Source organism: Gorilla gorilla, chromosome 1 (genome assembly GCF_029281585.2).
Source record: "Gorilla gorilla gorilla isolate KB3781 chromosome 1, NHGRI_mGorGor1-v2.1_pri, whole genome shotgun sequence".
In the NCBI taxonomy this organism is placed as follows: Eukaryota; Metazoa; Chordata; class Mammalia; order Primates; family Hominidae; genus Gorilla; species Gorilla gorilla.
The window spans coordinates 79,736,045-79,756,208 of NC_073224.2; the positions used below are offsets into that span (position 1 = coordinate 79,736,045).

At 42.6% G+C, this 20,164-nt stretch overlaps 1 protein-coding gene and 1 non-coding gene across 4 annotated transcripts in view; both read left to right on the top strand.

Annotated features, from left to right (window-relative positions):
• ASTN1 (astrotactin 1) overlaps positions 1-20,164 on the top strand; it is a 307,688-nt gene that overhangs the window by 119,349 nt on the left and 168,175 nt on the right. For all 3 annotated transcript variants that reach the window (XM_055377935.2, XM_055377933.2, XM_004027951.5), the window contains exons 3-5: positions 12,292-12,685; positions 14,164-14,310; positions 15,374-15,481. In XM_055377935.2, the coding sequence (XP_055233910.1) occupies positions 12,292-12,685; positions 14,164-14,310; positions 15,374-15,481 (649 nt within the window). The remainder of the gene's footprint in view (positions 1-12,291; positions 12,686-14,163; positions 14,311-15,373; positions 15,482-20,164) is intronic.
• Positions 15,663-15,772, top strand: MIR488 (microRNA mir-488). Its single transcript, NR_106443.1, has one exon. It is a non-coding gene; the product is annotated as a microRNA mir-488 (primary transcript).

A 20,164-nucleotide genomic window follows, 5' to 3' on the forward strand; every position in this document is an offset into this window, starting at 1 on the left:
TGTGGATCAGAGTAATCAAAGTCGGTTTCAGGAAGGAGACAGATGTGTGCTGGGACTTGAAAGCACAGAAAGGGCATAGGTAGGGGAGATATAAAGAAGGACCTTTCAGGGAAATGAGAGATAGGCAGAAAAAAAAAGACCTATTACCCCATGCCTGCTGTTTCTCCCTTTTCCTCTCCCTCCCCTGTTTTTCTCTCTTTCTGTCCCTCTCTCCCTTACAACAGAACTGAATGTTAAGTATAGAAAAAATAAATCACAACTATTAAAATGTAGAAAGAAGAAACTCTGTGAACACTATGATCTGAATTAATTTATAATGATGTTGCAGATTGGCTGGGAATGACCCCATGGGTTCAGGAAAACAGGTACAGAATTAGGCAACTGGCCCAGCGGATGATGTCGGCCTCGTCAATTGCCTTGGAAGCAAGAACCCCTGACTGCCTTTGTATCACTCAAATGTCTCTGGCTGACCTATGGATTCCCTGCATGATCGAGCCACTCATCAGCAAATCAAAACCTGACAAACAATAGCTGAGTTGAGCCTTTTGTCACTTTCCCTGGCAGGTGGGGAAGAGCTGGGGCTCAATTTCCAACTTCCCTTTGCTACAGCCCATCTTTGGCTGGTGAGTGCCAGGCCTGCGCCCGAGGTCCTGGCGGGAGTAACCAGCATTTGGCTGTTCTGCTGGGAACAGAGGGGGCCATGGTCAGCTAGTGAAGAAATCAGGCCTAAGTAACAGACCCTTTACCTGCACCCCACTCAATCACAACCCCCATCCTCACCTCAAAAAAACAAAACAAAACAAACAACAACAACAAATGCCAGTACAAGAGAGGAAGCCTGAAAAAACAGAAAAACAAAGCTGACAGCCTGGGGCTATGGGTGGGTGGGATGCCAGGGAGAGAGGAGGTAGGACAGGGCAGTTGGGTGTGTGTGTGTATGTGTTTGTGTGTGTGTGTGTGTGTGTGTGTGTATTTTTTTTTTCATTTCTTAAAATTAATGATGGGAAGGATTTGAAGACTTGTACAGTAGCTTTGCCAGCAAAAAAAAATGTAATTAGCTGAAGACAATATGCTGCTGGTGTTGGAGCTGGTGGCTTAACGAAGCCCGTCCTAATGAGAATATCAGTACCTCATTCAGTGATTGCCTTCACAAACCAGGCCTCTTCTTCAGATTTTGTGCTTGATTAGTTCCAGAGAAAAAAATTCAATTTAATAATTTTTTAAAGAGGGAGAAATAAGAGCCACAGCACTCGGTGTGGGGCCCCAAAGAAGACTTTTTTGACTGCCGGGGTTTCTCCTCCTTCCCCTGTATGATGCCAGACAAAGCTTGCTGGCAAGGAATGAAGGGCTTGGAAGGGATATTGGCATATGATGCTCTAATCGTGTTCGTACGTCAGCATCTCCTCTCAGCCCTTAATTTCCTCTTCTGTTCCCTTTGCTACAATTCTTGAGCTCTAATGTGCATCTTACTTGGATGCCAAGATTGAGTCACAGCTGGAATGGTACAAGGGATAAGACCATGGATACCCATTGTTCTCCCAGGGTTTCGATTAGAATTTGGGGCCTGTGATTAGAATTTTCTGTAGTGGGTCAAATCAGTTACCAGTTGGAGGAAGCTTATGAGCAGAAAGCAATGTATACAAGTTTTGTTAACCTCTGTTTTCGACTAGCATTAAATGACTTGCACTGGGAATGGCCGTTGTCATCTTTTGGGTTCTAATGCAAAACATGGCCCGTGGGCTTTCTCCTGTCTTCTCCAAATCTATCAGCTAGCACAGTGTTTTTTGTGTGATCTGACTGTAATGAAGTTCCTAGTTTCCCTGAAAGTTAAGTCTGACATTTCTCCCCAGTCTGTCTTATATGTGTGTTGTTATATTGTGGAAAATGTTTATTGTTCTTCTTAGGTCTCCCATCCCAGAACAGGGCTTACAGAGAACAAACAGACCAGAGTCTGTGTGCATTAGTGCCAGACTGTTCTCAAGGAAATGGTTGAGCGTCTGTACTCTCAGACTCTGAGGACAATTGATTTCACTTTACATCTACCCAAGGCTGCAGATATCTCCACAGAATTTTTGCTGCCTGTGTCAAAATGACAACCTGACAAGTGTGACCCTCCTTGGCCATATTGGTTAAATTATTGTTTAAAATGTTGTATTTGGCCAATCCAATGATCAAGCTTAACTGGAGAAGATTGCAGGCATCTGGGACAGGCAGTGTAGACAGTACTAAGTGTAGACATTTAGGGATCCTCACTTGCATAACCTTGAGAGTTAGTTGTAGAAGCAAGGAAATCTGGGGTTTAATTGAAAGAAAATGGGAAGTTGAGTGATTAGAGCCCAGACCACAGTGGTGGGCTTCTTTCTATGTGACACGGTCATAAAACAACATCATTAATGTCAGTGGTTGAGTATTAGTTTGGCCTCATACTACTATGTAAACTTGGATAAATTACTTTCTAAAAATGGAAATTGTAATTTTTACTACTTATACTTATTGGTAGGACTAAATAAAATAATGAGTATAATTCATTAGGTGCTATGTCTGGCATGTGGTAAACACAATAAACAGTAGTTATCATTAGTATTACTTCTTTATTGTACCAGTATTCTAGGAATAAGGCAGTGTGTGAATAGACTAACAGAATGAGGCAGGAGTTTGGAGGAAGAGTTAAGCACATGTAATGGGATTAACTATAGGAAGCTGAGAAATGCTTAATTCTTTCATAGTGGTTTGTGGACTTTGAGATCATCACAAAACTAACCATCAGCTATGTGATCTTTACCTCTCCCAGGCTAGGGACTGTGCTGCTGGAAATCCCACTGTAAAAGAGAACGGAGCAGGATCCTTGAATACTTGACTGGATCCTGTCACACCAGATCTCATGGCAATCATGAAAATCAAGTTGTACCTCTATATGTGGGACAAGAATATGATCAAGGCCACACTCCATGTGAAAGGCCTTCTACCTCCACCCCGACTCTCAGGCATCTCTGAATAGTGCAGCCTTTAAGGATCCATCTCAGTGATAGCTGGAGAGGAAATGGATCTTCAGGGTCTTCCCTGGTTCAGATAGTGATACTGATGAATAGGTGCCAAATTCAGAGAAATCTTGACATCTTGACCCTCTTTCCCCTCCTATTCCCAACTAACTATGTTATAGGCTGTTTACATCTGAAGTCACTGGAATTCCCACACATGCCCTGCATAAGGTCTTCCTGCAGTGACTAGTTTTTAATGCTGTTGATTTTCATGTACTCAGCCCCAGTTGCTACCTATGGAGCTATCAGCTCTCTGAGAACCTCTTTTCCCCCGTTAAGCTGGGCTGCCTGACTTTGAGGAAATGGGAGAAAGAGGGATTAAACAACTCCTTTATGATCAGAGAAAAACAGGGATAAAGTCTAATGGTCATTAGCATATACTGCACCCGCTGCCTCTTCCGTTACTTGTTCAATAATTCCCTTAATGTTTGATCCTAATGGAGTAGATTATTATTATTATTTTATTTCATCAAGATCACTTACTGCATAAAAACAAAGAAGAAAGGAGGAAAGGAACGTGGCCCAGAATAGGCATTGAGCATTATCCAGCTGGCGATATTTATTTATTGGCTTCATGCTTGGCTTGTGAAGTTTTGAAGGGCTGGTGCCCACAGCCCATGGAGGGAGCCTGTCTCATGCAGCTCTGCCCATGAGTTGCTGAGACAGAGACCTGGAGTGCTTCTGCTTCCTTGTGGACCCTTTATCTTCCAGCCTATCTGTTGTGCATAATACACACATTTGTGTGTTTGCATGCACACTGATATCCATACACATGGGTTATATGTGGGGCCAGCCTCTTAACACATGATGCTAATTGGGGTGCCATCCATGTTGTCATCTCTCAGAAAATTATTACGTCTACATCCAGAGGGATGAAGGACCTCAGCTCTCCCCAGGTAGCCTGATTCCTTACTGGTCTCCTACGCTGCAGAGGTCTAGGTCAGTCTTTGGAATTAGGGATCTATGGGCTGAAAACCCAGCCCTTGATGAGCTGCTTCTCTGTCATCCTGCTTCACCCAGCCCTGCTTGGCCTTAACATTCTCGTTAAGGCAAACAACAGGTAACTGTAGCTACTAATGATGAGAGAGCTCTAAGCAGCTCACAGACAAATGCACTCCTTTGCTTTTCTTTGGGATGACAGAGTCAAGGGTCTGAGGCAAGAAAAAAATCTCAAGAACGGAAAAAAGCAGTTCTATAAACAGAATCTGAAAGAGTACAACTTGAAATAGCCCAGGCTGACTCCAGCACACTAGCCTCCAACCACTGTCCCTGTAGGGCTTCAGGCTCTCATTAGACGAAACTCCTAAAGTCTCATACAGGAATTGAAGACAGACTTTCCAGATTAAAGAAGAAAGACGATCAAACCTAATGGTCTTAAAACTTTTAGAGCTAGGAAAAGCAAAATAAAACACAATTAAATTAAAAAGTAATTAAAAAGCTAGAGAGTTGAATTTCCTCCTGAGAAGAACATAGCCTCTTCAGGTTGGAAGGACTCAAATACCAACCTACTTAACCTTGGAAGGCTCTTGGTCTTAGCCTTTGCCTCTTGTTTGTGGAAGGTTGCCTAGTCCCTATATTTACCCACCAATGGCATTTTATTGAGACAGAGTTGGGGGAATATCCTATTTCTTTCCTAAGCCTTGGATACCTGGTCCTAGGGGCATGGGGGAAGGGGATGCTGAAGCATCTTGAGGCAGCAATCAGCAGTAGTAACTGCCCCAGTGAGAGGTTAACCAGGCAGCGCGGGCTGGGTCCTGCCAGTGGGGCATGCAATTCACACCAGGAGCCCCAGAAGACATATTGAGGCCTCTTAATTAACATGGTGGCCCGTGGCAACTGGAAAGCCTTTCCACACAATTAAAGACTTCAGAAAACCCCCAAGGGGAGGTAATCTTCCTAATAATTTATAAATCAAACTTGCTACTTAATATGCTTAAAGTGTTTTCACTTGCCTTTCATCTGCAAAGGAGATGGGCAGGGGATAATGGATTTCTATTCACCAACTACCACAGAAAAGAGAACCTGCCAGAGAAGCAAGGGCATTTTCTCTTCCAGTTTGGGCAACTCCTTCTGGCAGGAAAGGGATCCGTGGTCAATAATGTGTTAACACAATTTTCATGACATCCACTCATTTCAGAGGCCTTTGTATGCAATTGGGGAAGAGGGGATCTGCTTGTGAGGAGATCATTGGCTAACTGGGGTTGATGACCTGCTTCTAGTGGGTCAGCTCCATCATCTCCTTGGTCTGTGGTTTGTGACTTTGCTGGGCAGGAAGAGTGCACATTTTATCTACCCTTAATTTACCAATGTAGAGCCATTTCCTGTTTGACAGGGATCAGTGTTACAATCAGAAAATTTTCAGATTGGAAGAGTCATGCATTTCTTACAATCACTGAATTTTATCATTGAAGGCTTGGGTTAGATTCAAAGGGGCTCTGCAATTTGCATACAATTACACAGCTGTTTAGCCCTGTTATTTTACTGGGGTTCTTCATGTTGCTACTAATTTAAGTCTAGTTTTCCAGTAGGCTCCGTAGTATCACAGGATCAGAAGGGACCTTGAGAAGTTATCCAACTGCTTTATCCATTCCTTATCCCTGGAACATTTTGGTTCTAGATTAGGATATGCCCAGAGTTTCCATGTGGGTTTGCACAGTTTTCTGTTCTTGTTCTGCCTCTTATAAAAGATATGAGTGATATCCAGAAAAACATATAAGTGATTGTTGCTGTATCAGAGAGAGGGTGTTTACCCCTGACCTTGGGTCATTGGTATTTAGACAAAACAGGAGACATGAGCTAACAAACTCTTGTATGTGATTCCTATTTTGTAACCACTATTTAATTCCTCAAGGAATATAAGTTGAATTCAGTATGTCCAGTTGCCTTGAGGAATAATTAATTCTGTCTCAGATTCCCTCTTCTTCTTACTCCTAAGGTAAAAGTAAGCTTTGAAATGTGAGCTGATTGATTGGCTGTAGTCTCTTGACAGATGGTAGCTGGAAGCATAATCTCAGCTTTTCCATTTCTCTGCCAAGGGTTCAGAAAGCCCAGGTGACTCTCTAAACTTGGTGACATTTAATAGATCCAGATTCTTTTATTCGAAGATTTATTGATTATGTGACACTGATTTGAGAAGGATTCCACTGGTCCATGGGGGTGTTACCAGAGTATTACCTCTAGCCCAAGATATCTTCATCTACCACAGTTTCTTTGGTTTGAAGAAGAGAAGTAATGACGGGCCAGCACCTGTGATCTGTTTTTGTCTTCCTTTTATGCCTGTGTTTATCTTTAAAAACCAAATTGTGTAGATTAATGTCTTTAACTAAAATATAAACTCCATGAGATCAGGAACCATATGTGTGTTATTCACCGCATTATCTTCATAACAGTGACCACGGAAAAAAAATGCCTTGCTAAAGTAGGTATCAGTAAGTGTTTATTGAATGATTTAGTAATAAATTGAATAAATGAGTCACCCAAGCAGCTGACTTATACAAGATTAGCTTGTAGGCACAGAGAAGATGACCATATTGAAATATATTGAAAGTTGATGATGCTTCTTCCTTTTCTTCCTTTCTTTTTTCTTCCTTCTCTTCCTCCCTCTTTGCTTCCCTCCTTCCCTTCCTTCTTTCCTTCCTCCCTCTTTATTTCTTCTTTCTCCTCTCCCTTCCTTCCTCTGTCCCACAATTATTGACCATCTGCTTTATGCCAGGCGCTGTGTTTTAACCTGGAGCTATAAAAGAGATAGATTAGACATGGCCTCTGCCCCATGGCCCCTGCCCCCTATAGTCTAGCAAATGAGATAGACAAGAAAATCAAAGGTAAATGTACTTGTGGTTAGAGTTATGTGGAGGGTTCTATGGAAAGTGCAGTGAGACTAGAGAAGGGTTAGCTGAAGTCGTGTCACTGAACTGACTTTGAAGGATAAGTAGCAGTTAGCTGAGGGAGGGAGGTATGACCCAGGACCCAGGATGAATATACAGGTCAGATAATGAGACAGTCTTGTGGTTGGTCCAGAGGACTGGGATAAGCATAAAGGAGAGATCTGCTTAGAATTTTCCATCCTTCGGCAATTACCAACAATGTTATGTAACACATTGTTACATAAAAATTCTAAAATCTACAAATTATCTGACAAATCTCATACTATTCTCTTAAGTAAGTGCTGAAAATGTCAATTTCATAATAAAATAAAAGCTGACTTCATTTGTGTGGTATCTATTACAGCCGGTAGAAATGATTTATTGATTTTTAAAAAGAAAAATGTATTTAAAAATGCCACATTTTTTTGCAAGGAACTCGTTAATAGATGTGGGTTTCTCATATACCCCAAACACACTTCTAGTTACCAAATGTTAACAGTTTTGAGAAAAAAATCAATAGAATAATCAGAAAATTCATGCAAAGATGAATAATGAGCAAAGCAATTCCATGTTTTGCAGCCAGTGCTTACAGTCAGTGTTTCTTTTTTAATGTTCAGAGTTTATAACTTGTTACTTGTTGCCTGAATCCAGATATACTGTAATGTTTTGTCTTTGTTTTTCCAATGGCTATAAAAATTGGAGCTAACATAAATAAATGAAGAATACTTTCTGAACACAGCTAGGGTAAAACAGAAACTCAAAACAAGACATGTGCATGCGAAGAACTTCTGTATGCTCTCTGTAAAGCCTTGTGTGTGTGATAACTGCCCATTCTGTTTCTCAGTGTGCTCATGAGCAGATGTTAAGTAGAAGTCTTTTTGGAGCTGAGAATCCAGAGGACAATTGTTGCTCCCAATAAGCTGTGTGAGATATGTGCATCTTGCCTTTCTCTTTTCGACTTGGCTATCAGGATGCTTCCAGCCATAGTCTTTGGCCTAGGGTTTCTTTCCATTCCATCTGCCCCCTTTTCATTTCGCTAGACTCTTTGAAAGGAAAATCCTACAGTATCCATGATATTTACTGAAACTGCTTAAAATTCTCTACAAAAGTAGTAAGGTTAAAAATAATGAAATTGGCTGGGCTCAGTTCCTCATACCTGTAATCCCACCACTTTGGGAGGCCAAGGCAAGTGGATTATTTGAGGCCAGGAGTTAGAGACCAGCCTCCCCAACATGGTCAAACCCTGTCTCTACTAAAAAATACAAATATTAGCCAGGCGTGGTGGTGCATGCCTGTAATCCCAGCTACTTGGGAGGTTGAGGTGAGAGAATCACTTGAACATGGGAGATGGAGGTTGCAGTGGGCCAAGATCACACCTCTGCACTCCAGCCTGGGTGACAGAGTGAGACCCTGTCTCAAAAAAAGAAAAAAAGAAAAAAAAGAAAGAAATTATCCAAGACTTATGGTTTATTGAAAAATGTAACAGTAACTGAATGTGAGCCAAGTCCTCACTGTAGAAGGACAGTTACCAAAGTGGCTAGACCCCTGCCTTTTCCTAGTATAGTGGTGGGCCTATATTTTCTTCCTACTTGCTGCCTGCTCAAGCAGGTAGAGCATTTCAGAGAAATTTATGTGTAGTGATTTTACAAATAATTATTACAAAATATTATTAAATAATATCACATATTAATGTCACATCACATTACAGTATATTATTATTTATGTAATAGTCCACAATTAGTAAGCCATTGCAAAGTATTTTGACATCTGTCACCAATTTGGGTTACAGAAGCAGAGAACCCATACCACAACTTGAGTACCTGAGAATCCTTTTTCAAATGCTTGTGCTGAGTTTTACCTATTGGCTGAAGCTTATTCCTGGTAACTGATTATTAGAAAGCTGAGGTCGGCCGGGCATGGTGGCTCACACCTGTAATCCCAGCACTTTGGGAGGCTGAGGCGGGCGGATCACCTGAGGTCAGGAGTTTGAGACCAGCCTCAACATGGAGAAACCCCCTCTCTACTAAAAATACAAAATTAGCCGGGCGTGGTGATGCATGCCTGTAATCCCAGCTACTCAGGAGGCTGAGGCAGGAGAATTGCTTGAACCTGGGAGGTGGAGGTTGCAGTGAGCCGAGATCGCGCCATTGCACTCCACTCCAGCCTGGGCAACAAGAGCAAAACTCCGTCTCAAAAAAAAAAAAAAAAGAAAGCTGAGGTCATCGAGAGTCACTGACTCTAAGCAGAGGAAGCGTTTTTTACTAAAGCAAAATTAGAGAAGCTAAATATACTGGCTTAGCAAAACAAAAGCTTCTGTTCTAGCTCCCTATAAGTTATGTTTTTAAGAAAAATGAACATAAAATATTCTTAATTGAGTGTCTAGGCTCCACACATGGTTAAGAGAATTTTGGATGAACTTACCAAAATGGCCTGTGAGAAGAGCAGTGAAGGAAGATCTGGGACTAGAGCCAGTTCTGCACTGTCTAGTTCTGTAGCTTCTCTGAGCCTTGGTTTTTTCATTAGAAAAGGAAGGGGCTGAACCTAGAGACAGATAAGCAATGGGTCCCTAAGTTGAAAGAAAGTACACATTTCTCATCTAAATTCAGCTCAGTTGAAGGCCTAATGGTATCTCTCAGGCATGTAGTGACACAAATAGTCCTGTTTAAACACAGATAACTTGAAATGTGAGTATTGTCTTTTTACTACCAACTAATCTTGGATTTGGATGCTTAGTAGGTGCTTACTAAAGGTCCTTTGTTTATGATAGCTCCTCCTTTGACCCACTGTCAGCTAGATGTGCATTTTGAATATTTGAAATTTGAGTATTTGAATAGTTACTCTTTTTTTCTTCCAGAACTGACAATGGGTCTGGATGTATTCATCCATACTCTCCTATTCTGTCCTCTTATGATGTGCAAGATAGATGCCAGGGTGTAGATGTCTCTCCAGTGAGCAATGCTCATTCTGGGTGACTGCAGGCTAGTGCTTAAGAATATAGGCTGTGAAATAAGAGTTGTGGTCTCATTCCAGTCCCACTCCTCATTTGCTGTGTGACGTTGGGCAAGTTATTTAACCTCTGTGCCTCATCTTTTTCAAATGTAAAATGGGGAATTGAGTTAAAAGTGAGGAACTTTTTAAACAAGTATCGGGTACATGGTAAAAGCATGATAATGGACAGCTAATCTTGTTTTATTACTGCATAATATAGGGAATGAGTCTATGCCCCAGACCTCATCATAACCCTGTTGTGATCATCTGAAAGGAGAATTAGAGAGGAACAGTGGAAGGAGCTCCTAAAAAACCCTACGTGAGCAAAAAACATAGTGTTTAAGCCATTCCTTAGAGATTGATGCTTACGCTACTCTTACAGCTCCTTAGGGAATAAAATTACCTCTCGTTTTCACTAGCTTAATTCAATGTCTGACAACTTCTCTCAGTTGGGAAGTTATTCCTTCTGTGTGGCTTAATTACCTATTGTTGCAGTTTCAATTTGGGGTGAAGGAAAAGATAGCACTGACTCTGAGATACAGGTTCTGCTAAAAAAAATGTTGGGTTGGACACAAATACTCGCTGTCAATGAGTGGTACAGGGCTTAGTCATGCACTGTGGAGGCACTGTGTCTTCCAGGCAGTGTTCTAGGGGGTCCCAGGAGCTCTGTGTGTGTGTCTGCAGGGCTGCCAGGATGGATGGGAGTGGAGGTGGCAGGTAGCAAGGACCTAGAATACTTGGCTTTGGACTCATACCCACAATGGAACCTGAGCATGTTTATTCTTTCTCTATACTTGCATAAGAGCTTGCACCAGGAGAAAGGGTTCTGCAAAAAAAGAAATAATTGAAAACCAGGAGGTCAGCATACATCTGTCCCCAACAAGCCACATGATATAGCCTGTCACTTGGCAGCTGACTCTGTTGCCTCGTGTCTCTGCTCCTCTGTGCTGCCTGCTTGAAAGTGGCAGTGTGTGTGTGTGTGTGTGTGTGTGTGTTCCTTTGCTCACAGCGATGGTGAGAGGGGGAGGATAAATAGGAAGATTTTCAGGGAAAGAAATTTTATAAATCCAAGGTATAATTATTATGAGACTGGAAAAGCCCCCTTTAACGTATTTGGAGGCATACTCTTGACCTAGCCTTATGTGGGTGGGCCCTCTGGGAATTAGTAGGGGATTTTTATCTCTAGCTTATTTGATAGGGAGGTATGATTGAAGCCTAAGGTTGAGAGAAGAACCATTTGGCACATGCTGGCCTAATGAAATAGGTTTGGAAAGATATTGACCAAAATAAAGGGAGTGAATAGAGATTGTGCACGGGAAGGTTTATGCCCACTGAGTGCCATGCAGCACCAAGCTTAAAGGCTGTCCCTCTAAATGCTGCCCCGGTGATGTCAAGGCCATGTGTTCGGTCTCACTGAGTCCTGCATCCTCACCTCTGGCAGTCGACAGAGTGGCGTCCTGATTTGTAAGGAATGACCTTCGAGGTGTTGGCCTTTGAGCACCAGAAGGTAACTCCTCCACCAGCCTGACTCCAGGACTTGGGTTTCAATCCCTTCCCCTGAGCTTTAGTAAGAAGACGGAACATCACTCAGGACTGTGTGGTTAAGGGAAAGCTGTGACCCAAAAGTCATGTTCAAATGATGAGATTCCTCCCCACACTTGGTGGTAAATTCCTGATGGATGTAAATTTCTATTCAGATTTGTCAATGGTTTTTCCTGCTGGGCCAGTTATTCAGATTGAGACATTTAAGGTTATGCTGAGAGCAGCTTTGATTGTATGAGATATATTATGCTAGGCACTTTACATAGTTAGCTAACCTAATTCTTACAACCACCCTGGGTGGTTAAGTGATGTCTTCTCCATTATACAGATGAGGTATCTGAGGTTTAGAATTTATAGGACCCACTGATAATTGGTGGAACCACTGTTAGACTCTATGATTGATCTTTAGACGTGAGACAGGAAGAAACCAGATGTCACCCCATATTGCTAAAAAAAAGTCCTGAAACCAGCGTTATGTGTGGCAGATTTAACTTAATAAATAAAAGCTCTCCCCTGTTTTTGCAGCTGAAATCACGCACACACACACACACACACACACACACACACACACACACACACTCACAAAGACTTCTTTCTTCAAATTGTTTGCTAAGCCCGAAGCAACTGGATCACTTGAAATGATGCACTGGTCATCCCAGCTCCATTTTTCTCTCACCCTAAATACCAGTCACGGTAGAATTTCCCTTTGCTGCTGAATGATGCTTGCTGTAAATGCTTAATACAGCTGAATGAATGAATGCATAAATAAGTGATGAATGGTGGTAGCAGAAGGAGCAGTGACTCTTTGTGGGAAGAGCCTACCCATCTTCCCACATCCATCTGTGGTCCTCTCTTCCTAGGGTGGCATGATCGCTCTGCTGCTGTCCATCTTGTGCCTGGTGATGATCCTGTATACTCGCCGGCGCTGGTGCAAACGCCGCCGGGTCCCCCAGCCCCAGAAGAGTGCCAGTGCTGAGGCAGCCAATGAGATTCACTACATTCCTTCTGTGCTGATCGGCGGGCACGGACGGGAGAGCCTGCGCAATGCCCGAGTGCAGGGCCACAACTCCAGTGGCACCCTGAGCATCCGGGAGACACCCATCCTGGACGGCTATGAGTATGACATCACTGATCTGCGCCACCATCTGCAGAGGGAGTGCATGAACGGAGGGGAGGACTTTGCCAGCCAGGTCACGCGCACCCTCGACTCCCTGCAGGGCTGCAATGAAAAGTCGGGGATGGACCTCACACCAGGTGGGGATGGGAGAAAGGCAAGGGGCTGTTTGGTCCTTCATCTCAAGGAGCTGGGGAGTGGACAACAGCTGGTTGTCCTACATAGAGTGATGTGGCAGTGCCCTTCCCTAGATAGGCAAGAATAACCTGTTTCCTGAGATGATGGGAGCTGTTTTCTAATCTAGAAAACCAGAAGAACCGTGTAAATTGGATCTTCTTTCACTTCCACCAGGCACTGGAAGCAACATACTTTAACGTTCAACAGAGGAGTGAGTTAGAGCCATTTTAGTATGTAATGAGCAACCCTCTGGGAAATGAGATAGCAAGAAAAATGAACATGTGTATATGACTTCTTGTATATTTTATACTTGCTTAGGCAATTTAATTCTCCATTGAAGCGGAGGGGACAGTGGTATCTGCTTTTTCCTATGACTCCTGAGAATTGGGCCTGGGGTGTTTTCATTATGTTTATCTTGCTCATGCCTCTGTGCTCTCTACAAGGGATGCACTTCTTCAAAGAAAATGAAGGATTGCAATAATGGTATCAGACCCCAGATGCATTGTGTATCTGTGGAGACACTGACTGGAAGAACTAATCCAGATGAACAAGATCAGGGTCAAAAACTGCAGAGAGAGAAAGACTGCACTCTTCCTTTACAGTAGTCCGCCTATTTCTCTTTAAAACTTCTATGAATCAGCAAATCTCCATAGATAAACCCTTGACAGTGATCCTCCAAAGAACTGCCCAATTATCTTTGAGGAAGACATGTTTGATGCTGAATGTTGCTTACTATATATGGACTTTCAGTGGGGCTTGAAAAAGTGGAATCACATAGAGGTTTTTATTCTGCTTGTTCTCTACAAGACATTCTACATGAAGAGCCAATTTCTAATGAGATTTAAAGCCTGAAAATTCCTTGAGAATACGGGGGACATATCATCAACATCTCTTCATATTGACCATAACACCTGGTGTAGTGCTAAGCCCACAAAGTAGACATATGGTACTCAGGGGTTATTATCATCTCAAATGCCTTTAGGAGGCCAACAGATAACACAGATATTTGAAGCAGAGAAGAGGTCAGACAATAGGGAATGGCGCAGACTGTGATGAAAGAGAAGGGGCATGTTCTGCCTGAATGCACACAAATTCAAATTCTTTTAAAACTCTGTGCTGACCAAAAATAAAGAAATCTGCAGTCTGTATTTAGCCAAAGGGTTACAAGTGCTGACCTTATCAATACAGAATATTATAATACATAATATAATAATAGTTGAATTGGATTTTCAGTTGTAGTTCCCTGACTTCACTGCTTCTCCCATAACTTTGCAGTCCCTCAGAAATAAAAAAGGAGTATTTCAGTTTCTTGCAGCCAGTCTCTCAGTTTGCTGGTGTCTTATTTCAATTCTGTGAGACCTTATCTTCTTGGTTTATGCAGATTTCCTTCTCCCTTTCTTTTGGTCTTTTAAAGTTTTTGCCTCGTCTTTTCCTTATACAGGAAGTGACAATGCCAAGCTGTCACTGATGAACAAGTATAAAGATAATATTATAGCCACTAGCCCTGTGGACTCCAACCACCAGCAAGCCACCCTTCTCTCTCACACCTCCAGCAGCCAGAGAAAGCGGATCAACAACAAAGCAAGAGGTATGCATGTCTGACGTTAGGGCTTGCGGGTGGATTCCTTCATATTGGTAGAGGCAGAGCCATTAATATCTTCTACCCATTCTCTCATGCGTGGCTGGAGAGGGTATGCCCTGGCACAGCCTTTCTGGAGGCCAGTTAAATGCTACTTACCAAAAAAATGTAAATGTGCAAACCTTTTGACCAAGTAATTTCACCAACAAAAGTCTATTCTTAGGAAATAATTGGACAAGTGCGCAAAGAAGTGTGTAAAAGGCCGTTCGTCACAGCATTGTTTAAACAAGCGAAAAATTGGAAATAGCTTAAATGTCCATCAACAGGGAATTGGTTAACTACCTAGCACATCTGTCTGCTGTCCAGCACTTACCATGCAGCCATTTGAAACAATATAGATCTATATTTGTTAATATGGAAAGTTGCCCACCCATCTATTAAATGGGAAAAAAATGAAGTTATAAAATAGAAGATACAGCATAATGTCATTTTTAAAGAGAGATTAAAAAACCTTTACCTGTTTCTGCGTCAGTAAAAGCCAGAGAGTATACACATGAAATGTTAGCAGAGTTTATCTCTGATTTAAAGGATTTAGAGGGCATTAGAATTGTTCCCTTTACATAGTTTTGTGTATTTCCTTTATTCTATTCTGTCTTTTTTGTATTAAATATATATAATTCTAGAGCCAGAAAAAACACAAAGATGTAATTTCCTATACCTCTTAGATAGTCTCATATTAACAGAATCATAACCTGTAATGAGGGAAATTTCCCTTTCTTCCTATTCCACCCACTTTCCCTGGAGGTCCTCTCTGGCAGATAGGTGCCAGAAATGGCCCTAGTCAGAGGGAAGTGGGCAGGGCAGGGTAGAGCTCCAGTGATTGCTGTCCTAGTGGTCTACTTCTCCAACATATCCACGTATGAGGAAGCCCCAACCCCCTTGGCTATTTCTCCCAGATTATCAGTAAGCTTACTTTCATTTTTGTTGATTTTCCCATTGAACTTGCCCAAAGGTTTGGTGTCATGAAACCAGAACTGAAAATGCTTTCTTGACCATGCTGCTTTCATTACAGCTGGTTCCGCCTTCTTGAACCCTGAAGGGGATTCTGGCACAGAGGCAGAAAACGACCCCCAGCTGACCTTTTACACGGATCCTTCAAGGAGCAGGAGGCGTAGTAGAGGTAGGGATGATAGAGGTGGCAGAAGGTGGTAAAGGATCTGGGGGTGAGGGAGGCGGGGGAAGGCGAAGAGGTGTTGGGTTGGGTTGTGGGCTCTATGGAACAAAACCAGTTTCTGCAAGAAGAATTTTTGGACCACAACTGGTGTTTCCTCCTAAGGAAGAAAGAAGAGCCTAGAGTGGAAAATTTCAGAGAATCATCTCTCCCAGATAATGGCACTCTCAAACAAGTTTCCAAATTGTTTGAAAGGCTATTTCTTGGTCAGATGACTCTCAATTTCTTCTGGAAGACTCAGGAGTCATATTTTGCTGTTCTGACAAACAAAGTTAATAAAGTGTGTTGTATGTGAAAACATGGATACTATATGTACCCCTGCCTCCTCTACCACATTGGCCTTGGGTTTGAGCTAGGCAAGGATTGGGGGCAGTGTAGTTGAGGAATGATCTATGGCCTGAAAATCTGTGTAATTGTCTTTGACCTTTAAGCCCCTGCCTGGTAGAATCACAGGACCCCGAGCCTCCCAGTTCCTTCCTTTCCCCTGGCAGGGTTAAGGTGGCTAATCCATTCTCCTCCACGTGGACAGAGCTGTCCTTCCACGCAGCCACTGTGTGCCACTTCACTGTCATGATCAGTGGCTTCAACTGTGGCTATTGCGGCCACAGCTCCCACTGCCTCTGACTTCACTGGTATCACCGCCACACCAGCGGAGTTCGGAGCACAAGCGCCGGTCAGCTTTACCAGTTATTTGCTGTGTGGTACTGGATAAGAACAACAAGTTCTCTGACCTTCAGTTTACTCACATGTCAAATGAGTTAACAATACCTTGTGCATAGAACATAGAGCTTTATCAGGATTAAATTATATTAAAATGTGCCTTTTTGGAGATTGCTAAAGCACTATGAAGTCCCTATTGTTGCTGTTAGAACTCTCCATCATGCAGCCCCATATTTATACAGTGCCCCATCTTAAAGAATTTTAGGCAGAGTCCCTGTAAGATACAGTAGAGGATATTTGAGTGGCATCTCCTTGTAATACATTCAATAACATTTTCCTCAACCAATAGTCAACCAGTGTTTCCTGAAAGACATACACATTTTTATTCTCTCATACCTCCACTTGAATTCCCTTCATAACAGGTGTTCTTCCCAGAGATTTGAAGAAGCCCTTTTGATTATAAATTCCAGTTTCTATAGGCTTAACTACTATCAGCATAATAAAAGTTTTTCCATCATTTTTCTCAAGAGATCATTGTGGCTCTGGGTATTCTAATACTGAATGGCCAGGTTCTATGAGGCGAGAATGTGGATTAGGGTCTCCCAATCTCCCTTGATACTTATTACAAATTTTAGACAGTGGATACCCAACCTAGGCCCAGCTAATCCAGGCCTAATCAAAGCAGGGTGTGCCCTGCTTTAATAAAGTCTTGTTTCAGAAAAATCCATGGTAATGAATTAGTTTCTCGACAGCATGAAACTGTTCCTTTTAAATACCAAGGTCTCCTAATGCATCAACTTTTTACGCTATTAACCAGACTGTAAGCTTCTTAGGGGTGGGGAATGCCTAATTTATTTTTCCAAAGTGCCTAGTGAAGGATTTTTCCTGTAACAGATGCTTGTAAGTGTTTGTTGAATTGGATTGGATATATCCATCAGAGCAGCAAAAACATTTTATAACCCACCTGCTGTGGGTCAGGTTTGTGATAGGTGGTAGAAACATGAAAATATGGCCCAGTGATAAGGCTTAATTTAATAATATAAATAAAGTGAAGAGAGTACTCAGAAGAGAGGACAGTTAATCCTACCTGAAAGCAATGGGAGGCGAAAAAGGAGAAAGTAATTAGAACTAGGTTTTATATATATGTATATATACACATACACATACACACACACACACACACACACACACACACACACACACACACTGTACTGGGTTTCTCAAAAGAGGAGAAGAAGTCTAGGGTAAGGGCATTTCAGTAAAGGAAAATGGCACATAAAAAGCCTTGAAGGGACAAAAGAACATGGTGTTTTAAAGGAAGTAAAAGTCGTTCAATATGGCAGCTGTCATCAAGTTATAAATATATACACACACGAGATGGTAAGGATGAGGCTGGAAAATGGCTAACAAAGGACCATGCACATGCCATGTGACTGAGTTTCTGCTTGCCTCAGTGGGGTGTAAGGAACCATTGGAGGTTCTGAAACCAGGTAGAGATGCTGGATTATGGGTCGATGATGCAGAAAGACCATAGAGACAGGAATATCCGTAGCAAGTCATTGAAATCACATGAGAGCAGTGGCAATTGCCTGTAAACAGTGATGATTCTATGTGATAAGAGCTATAACAGCTCTTATCACACCTTATAGCACCAAGGGCTAGAACACCAAGGAATCAGTGAGAATCTGTTCTTGGAGGTTTCAGGGAAGTGTTTACAGGGAGATGTTGTTTGAGCTGAGACTTGAAGAGTAGGTGTATACCAGGCTGACAAGGTGACAAAATGGCCTTCTGTGGAGGAGGAAATAATCTGTGCAAAGTCACTGAGACATAAACTATGATGGTCTTGTCAGGGAGCAGTAAAATGTTTACTAGAATAGAGCTTAGGGTGCAGGTTGTGGTTGTCTTAGGAAATAATGTTAGAAGATCAGTAGAAGCCAGAAAGTACATGAGCTTGATTCCAAGGGCCTTGGACCTGACAAAAGAGCAATGTCCTGGTCTGCTCTGCTCCATGAAGGATCCTCCCAGGGACAACATGCAGGATAGGTGACAGCAGGGTGAGCTTGAGGCAGGGGAACAGGTGGATGGCTTCTGCTTCGGTTTAGATATAAGATGATATGCGTAGGGAGGGATGGAAAGAATGGAGGCCAGGTAAGTTTTGGACACAAAATGAGAGAAACGCAAATCAAAACTACAATGAGATATCATCTAACCCCAGTTAAAATGGCTTTTATCCAAAGACAGGCAATCACAAACACTGGTGAGGATGTGGAGAAAAGGGAACCCTTGTACACTGCTGGTGGGAATGTAAATTGGCACAACCACTATGAAGAACAGTCTGGAAGTCCCTCAGAAGACTAAAAATACAGCTGTCATATGACCCAGCAATCCCACTGCTGGGAACATACCCTAAAGAGACAAAGATTTAATGGCATTGGTGAGGGCAGGGTGGGGGTGTGGCTTGTAAGCAAGAGAAAAGAGTTGGATATAATGGAGTTTTTAAATTTGAGCAACTAAATGTGTGGCAGTGCATTGGCTGGGCAATGGAAGTAGTTGGAGGAGCAGGGTTTGAGAGAAGGTGGCGAGAGGAGGTAGTGAGGTTTTGAGAGAAGGTGGATCTGCATCTGAGGCCTCGGCTGGGCTGGAAACCTGTAAGCATAGGAAAATAGACTGTATTATGAAAGGATAGTAACATGCACGGAATATTTCCATCTATCAAGGACAGAGGACCCAGAGACTACCTTCTGCCCTCAAGTCTCTCCTTTCCAGCTACTGCCAACACATGCACCCAGAGGAAACTGCTCCCCTAAAGGACAAGTATATCCATAAACCAAAAACTCATCCCTGTGTTCCTGAGGACATCAGTTCCAAAGGCACCACTGGGCCCAAAGACTGAGTAGTGCATTGTTCCTGTGTCCTGAAACCTCACCTGGATCTGCATTTTTATCTGGCTCCACACCTTAGTAGTATCCTGGGACTAGGCATGCTCTCCAGCCTCTCTAACCCTCTATTCCTCCAGGGGAGCTGCCTCATAAGACTGGGGACACTAGTCAATGATGCGAGCCACATCAAACCCTGAGCACTGGAGCCTGACACACAATCATCACTTCATAAGTGTTAACTGCCACAAGGAGCGTCAACTCTTACAGATCTATTTTCCTCATCTGTAAAGTGGGTGGTTCCCATACAGACTCATAGGCTTATTGTAAGAAAGCAAATATTAAAAATAAAATAAGGTACGTAAAAAACTCAGCATAGTGTCTGCCTTAATGGAAACCTTTTATTGCTATCAATAATAAGTATTAACACAGAGCAGAAGAAAATTCCAAAAGACCCACACATTCTGTCGTCTTGCTTTCTTACTTTCCCACATCTGTTCCGCTTCCATAAGCATAAGGCTCCCCTGCTTAATGGCATTTCGTCTTCTCCCCAACAGGAAAAAAAAAGCCAAGAAACAAAAAATTAAAAAAAAATAACTATGGTACACAAAAAATAAAGAAACAAAACACTCTTCCCTCCCTATCCCTATTTCCACCTCCCCAGGAGTGTTTCTTAATCCTCAGCAATGATTATTTCCTCCACTGATTCCAGGACTGTGGAGAGCATCCTGGTGTGACAATGTTGTCTGCTCATACAGAGCAGACATTCCTCATTTTCCTCATTCCAGGTCCCACAGAGTAAGAGTCACTTGGTAGGACTCTTGCCCATAGAGTAAGCACAAGCTCTTCCAGCTCAGGAAGTTCCTCCTGGAGCAGCAGTGTGCACAATGGGGGTGGAGTTGCTCTGTGCAGAATGCCCTCTGTGAAGAGCGATGGGAGGTACAGTGTGGGATTAAAGCATCCCGCCCACCCTTGGCAAAAGCCTGGAGCTTAGTAAGGCGACTAGGGAAGAGAATGCCCCCTCTATGATTTCTCCTGTGAACTTGGCCCAGGAAGAGTGAAAATGGCCAACAGACTATTACTGACCTGGAGGGCC